This window comes from Varanus komodoensis, unplaced genomic scaffold, assembly GCF_004798865.1.
Source record: "Varanus komodoensis strain SLA01 unplaced genomic scaffold, ASM479886v1 scaffold9, whole genome shotgun sequence".
NCBI classification, from domain to species: domain Eukaryota; kingdom Metazoa; phylum Chordata; class Lepidosauria; order Squamata; family Varanidae; genus Varanus; species Varanus komodoensis.
Genome location: NW_025336598.1, coordinates 27,770,859 through 27,776,858, shown reverse-complemented (window position 1 = coordinate 27,776,858; position 6,000 = coordinate 27,770,859). Strand labels below are relative to the sequence as shown.

The following is a 6,000-nucleotide window of genomic DNA, read 5'->3' as shown; positions in this document are numbered from 1 at the left end:
ATCTGGAGGACAAGTTGCCCACCCTGGTGTAGATGGTGGAGAACTGTTGTCAAATATTACTTTGGGTCAATGCCAGTAGCCACTGTTATAGCTGCAGGGTTATTCAGGGTTACTGATTCAGCTTCCTAGTAATTAATGCCTCTATTTTAACATCTGTAGCCAACTGTGACTTATTTGCAAGACTTTTTCAGGCTAATGTTGTTTTTACCAGTTCTGGTAAATGCCATGGTGACTGCAGAATTGGTTCAGGAAGTTCTCTTGGCTACAGTGTCAGTTTATATCTTTCTACCTTTGACAATCACTTAGATCGATTTAAGTTGATTTCCTTTAAGGATGCAGACAAGATGTTTCAGACTGTCAGTGAATTCTCCCAATAAACCCATGTTAACCATCTTAGCTTGGTTGTAGTAGTAGTTGGGATGTTGGCCTGACCAGAAAGTATAGTAGTTAATATGTCTATGTATCAGAGAGGCTTTTTCTGGCCACCATGCAGGGAGCCAGTTATGAGAATCATATTGAAAAAACACATATGGGGAAATGTATTCCTTAAAATATCCAAGAACCAGGCTGTTTAGAGCTTTTAAAGTCAAAGGATCTTAAGAGATTAATTAAGGATTGGGGTTTTCCAGGGGACACAGGGGACCTGGCTCAGGTTTCACAGCAGAGAAAGAAGTGCATGCAGTGCTAGTAGTCAGATGTGTACCTGTGGCAGTTTTGTTCCTTGGAGCCTCTTTGCTCCCAGTCAAACTAGAGAGAGATCGTTTGCCTTCATATGCGTGGAAGCTTGATTGAACATGTCTGCCTGTCCAGCCCCTGGTGTTAGCCTGATCCTGGGTTACTGAAAGTTTTAAAAGTTTTCTCAGGAGCCATGTTTTCCCATATGAACCTGCTTCAGCCCTTGAGATGGCGTCAGATGCCCTGCTCCACTTTTACCGGAAGTACAACATGTGATCGTGCCAAAACAGTGGAAGGTGTTTCTTGGGAAGATTTGTTAGGCTTCCTTTACTTTTAGGCAATTTTTAAAGAACTATTTATTCAGACAGGCTTTTAATAAAAAATTATATGCTTTTAAAATTTGTTTGGACATTGCTATTTTGATAATATTATATCTGTTACTGGCATTTGTATTTTTGTAGTGTTTTAATATAGTTTGTCCTGTACCAGAAGAAAATAAATGAAAAGTAGTAATAACTAGAATGGTAAACATAAAGCAAGCTGTAGACCAGTTTTTATTATTCAACAGTCTCTTTCAAATAATTCACAAGTTTCAGGAATAAACCTTTGCTTCTTTCAAATAAAGCAAATACTAGGAATTCTTCACAATTTTCCATGCTCAAAATAAAATATCTATGCAGGATTCTATCAGCTTCCTCAAATGTTACAAATTATGATCAAGTACTTAAAAACAGTTACTTAGGATTTCTGGAAAGAGGTTTGTTTAAATTTGTGTCACTTTGTTTTCCTAGCCAGTAACATGTAAAACTAAAATATAACATGTTATGTATACACATTACGTCTAATCTAACTTTAGATCTAATCTTTTGTTAAATCTAATCTTTTGTTTTGGTATGTTGCACTTCATATTTATTATGTGAAATCTTTTGTTAATTTAAAGCTGCTGTTCTAAGCATACTTATGTGGAAGTAGATGTCAAATCCAGCAGGATCTACTTCTGAGTAAGCATACTTAGAATCAGGCTGTTCAGCTTGCTATTTGTACCACACGGACTGTCTTGAGTTGGCTTTAAATTAAATGACATAAGCCCAAGGCAGTGCTTAACCCATAATTATAGTAATGTCACATCTTGGAAACACTAGCAGTAGTAAATCCCAGTGGAAAAGCACTTTTTTCTGTACCCAAAGGTTTGTGTGTTGACTCATTTCCTTTACCAATATGACAATTTCCTGAACATATTTAATGCTTGGGGCAAGATTACTATATGTTAACAAACTAGAACAGATGACACTACTAAATACATGTAACTAATTAGTCAGTGTGTTAGACTCTTCTGTGCTTGCTTTTGTGAGACTGTTCTGTGTCCTGCAAATCCTCAAAACTTCTGTCTTTGAAAAGAGTGAATGCTGGGGCTGTCACCTAATTAAAGAAATTTGAATCTGTTAATTATATAACTTTTAATATTTTAAATCTGCATAAGTTACATTAGGTGCCATCTTCAAATAGGCATTGCTTCCTGTATTGAAGGGAAAGTAGGGATGTCTTCCAAGGTGGCCTGTTATCTACAGCTTTGTAAGTTTTTGTATTAGCATTAAAATACTTAAACTTCCTTTAAAAACCTTCTGCACAGTTCTTTAAAGAATGGCACTTCCAGCCCATGAAAAGGTTTTTAATTGATTGATTTAATTGACTAAATTTCACAACCCTACTGATTACTCTGAATTCTATGTTCCCATTTTGACAGGAATATTTATTGCAAATTTTGTATAGCACTGAATATCCACTCGATTTTTACGAAGTGACATCTCTGGCATTGTTTTGTTTCTGAAGCCTTGATATGATTGTAACTTAACAATAGCTTTAACATTTCATAGAATGCATTTGCTTCACTGATCTCTGGCCTTTTTTGCTAATGCTGCATGGTTGTTCTTCAACCTTTGTATCAGGACGCTGCATTGGGATACTGATCCATCAGTTCTACAGCTCCACTCTGATTCCGATCTGGGGTATAGCAGAGATTTTTTTTCCCTTCCTTGTTTATGTAATGATTGCTTTTATATAAACCAAATAAGTTGCTACTTAAGATATAATAACATTAGCATGCCAAAAAAGGGGTTAGCTGTGATTATTTAAGGTGATAGCCATGTTAAGTGATAGTGATATGTGGTCAGTTTGTTGATCAGCAGTTTCCACACCGAAACCCAAAACTATGTATTAAATAAGAAAAGAGTCTGCTTAGGGAATGCTAATCAGCACATTAATGAACAGAAATGTGTGCTCAACTCTGATACATGCATTCTTCTGAGTTTGTGTTCAGCATATTAATACAACTAATTTTCTAAACACTTCTGATTTGCTAACTTACTAAAGATACTTCTCAGATTTTCCAAGTAACTTACTGCTTTGTGACATTCATGTCAAGGGGTTAGATATAAATGACATGCCTAAGGCCACATATCTGTAATAGAGGGATAATGCTTGTCTACCTTTGAGCAGCCAGGAAAAATTCCAGGTACATATATAAAATTCCATACGCCCATTATTCCTGCCAAACACAAGATAGGGTTGTTGGGTGATAAGTATAGTCTTCATCTCATTTTTGGCAGTGAGGCCAAAATCCATATATCCAGATAATAATGGGGAAAATATTATTCAGCATACATTTAAATCAAATAATTCCTTGACAATTCAGCCAATTGTTGATTGCAAAAGTTATCACATAGTGGTTGATTTCAATGTGGTAACAAAAGTCTTTCTAGTTGAATTATTGTCTTGGTGTATTTCCAAATAATTCTTACACTGTACATTAGGTTGGATCCAGAGCTTGACTCTCTGTAAACAGGAAAGTGCCTTTTGTCACAGAGCAACCCAAGATCCAGAAAGCGGACAGGATATTTATTTATTTATTTTACTTGTATGCGGCCCTATTAGCCATAAGGCTCTCTGGGGAGCTCACAACAAGTTCCTACAAAAGTTAATACAATGCAATTCATAATACATTTTAAACAGTTTATAATATAAAGACCAACAGTATCATTTTACTGAGTTTTACTGATTTTTTCTTTTCCCTGTAGCTCCCAGTCACCTCATAGTGTTCTATAGGGTCTTCCAACCCTTCAGAGCAAATTTTGGAGGGCATAGGGAAAAGTGAATCAGCAAAAATAACTTTTTCTCTCTTCTGCCCATCATCCAATTTGTGAAATTCTGCTCTGTGCAGTTATGGATTCAGCACATTGCTTTTATATAAGATTACAAATTGTTCAAATCCCAGTAGTCTTTCTGCCAATTGAAAGAGCAGTGTAAGAAGAAACAGATTAAGTTTGGCTTAACTGTTACTCATTTTCATATCTTCCCTCCCTCCCCACTGATGTAATTGTCACCTGTGTTTAGTTTATTACTTGATTTTCTGATTTTGTGCATTATCATTCTGTATAAACTAAACAACTTGTGGTTTTATTAAGCAGATAACTTAAAACTTTTTCTTTCATTTTCTTTAGACGTGGACCCATTAAGCTTGCAATGTCCAAAATAACTCAGGTTGACTTTCCTCCTCGAGAAATGGTCACATACACAAAGGAGACCCAGACACCAGTTATGGCTCAACCAAAGGAAGGTGAATATTAATTTTGCTACTGTTGTTCCTTTGTTTGAAAACCGTGCATGATCAGGGGGAGATGTGGTGTACGAAGAGAAACAAGTGCAAGACTTAGCGACACTTAGATGTTTGCAAGATGAGAAACTACTATTTGTGCAGTTGAAGTTGGGGTCTGATGGAGCACTGCCTTACTTCCTTGGGTAGTCTGTACCATAACTATCTGTTTTGGTAGAGTCCTATTAAATCTTTCCTTCTAAAATAAGATTTCATAGAACTTATTTAATATAGAGTTAACCATGGAACTAATTATGACTACAGTGCAAGGAAGACATATGCAAATAACTCCAGCTTTTTTTGAGTTGTTACAGCATCAGCACCAAGCAAGCCACATGCTAAAATGATGAATGCTTTCCTTTTTGGCAATGGGAGATACTGCAATAATGATGTTGCTCTGCTTATCTGTTCATATAACTTTAGCTCAAACTTTGTGCAGCTGTGATCATGTGAGGAACAGTTCATCTGCTGGATTCAACTTAGCTTAAATATGTTAGTATAGAACATTCAGCTTTTAAACTAATAAAACCATAAACTAACACATTTGATGCCTTGTCTTTAAGTTTGAAGAACTAGCAGGAACATTTAAAATAAAAACAAGTGTATAGGAAGTATGATTGGAATTCCAGCCTTAAAATGAGGCACTCTGATGAGCAAGTGTCTGTATGAAATGTTGAACAGTGGAAGTATTTTACTACTCATTTTTGTCGCTGTTGGTATTGCTATTGGAAGTTCACAATTTGTAGATATTTTTAGACATTTCAGTGAATATTTAGACTGGCCATGTAGAAGGAATAATGCAACCTTTGAATAAATTTCTCCCATATAAGTTTTAGCATATTAAAAGCAAAATATTCATATTTAGGGCTACTATAACCTGCATACTATCCTGTCATTGCCACCACTTTGCAGCCTTTGTTCCTACTTTATACTTAGAAGTATACTTAGAAGAAGTGAGCCAGGGGTATGGGACCTCCAGGCTGCAGAAACTCTGCAAGTGGCCCACAGACCTTCCTTGAGTTTCTTTAGGAGGGCAGGGCTTGGCCTCAAGTTGAGTAGCACTGGGAAAAGTAGATGTTCTTCCCAGTGTTGACAGTCTCTCTTCGTGTCCTTCTTGCCAGCCCTGATTTGCTCCTGCTGGGAGAAGCTGTTCCTCCCAATGCCAGCCAAGTCCCTTTCTCTGATTTGAGAGAGGTATGGCCATCCTTGGTTCTGTATCTCATGTGTGGCTTTTATCTATGCTGAACTTCATCAGGAGCCGTGGCAGGCAGGTTTGATGTATAAGGGTGCACAATACTTTTTATATGCCCAGTGCATGATGAACTTGGGAAATTGTCTACAAGAGTAGAGTTGTCTCTTTCTGGGATCTGAAAATGATTAGAAAGTCATGGAAGATAGATTCATTAGTGATCATCTCATGCTCAGCATTCCCAAGTCTGTGACGGTTGGATGCCAGAAATGAACAACTGGAGAGAAATAGCTCCATAATTGCTCTGTTCCACAGATATCCTCAAGCATCCATTTCTGGACACTGTTGGAGACAGAATATTGGGCAGATGGGGTATTGGGCTAACCCAGTATGACGATACTTATGTTCTTAACCACAGTCTGTCTATCTAATTCTTTTTAGAGTGCTCCTGCAGAAAAATAACATTTCTGGGCAGAGTAGTGTGTGT

General features: G+C 37.0%; 1 protein-coding gene across 3 annotated transcripts in view; it reads left to right on the top strand.

The window, feature by feature from the left end:
- The window catches only part of DYNC1I2 (dynein cytoplasmic 1 intermediate chain 2), a 39,761-nt gene that overhangs the window by 17,179 nt on the left and 16,582 nt on the right, over window positions 1-6,000 (top strand). For 2 of the 3 annotated variants that reach the window (XM_044418388.1, XM_044418389.1), the window contains exons 5-6: window positions 2,622-2,681; window positions 4,173-4,288. In XM_044418388.1, coding sequence (XP_044274323.1) covers window positions 2,622-2,681; window positions 4,173-4,288 — 176 coding nt within the window. The remainder of the gene's footprint in view (window positions 1-2,621; window positions 2,682-4,172; window positions 4,289-6,000) is intronic. The other variant, XM_044418390.1, reaches the window with a different exon arrangement.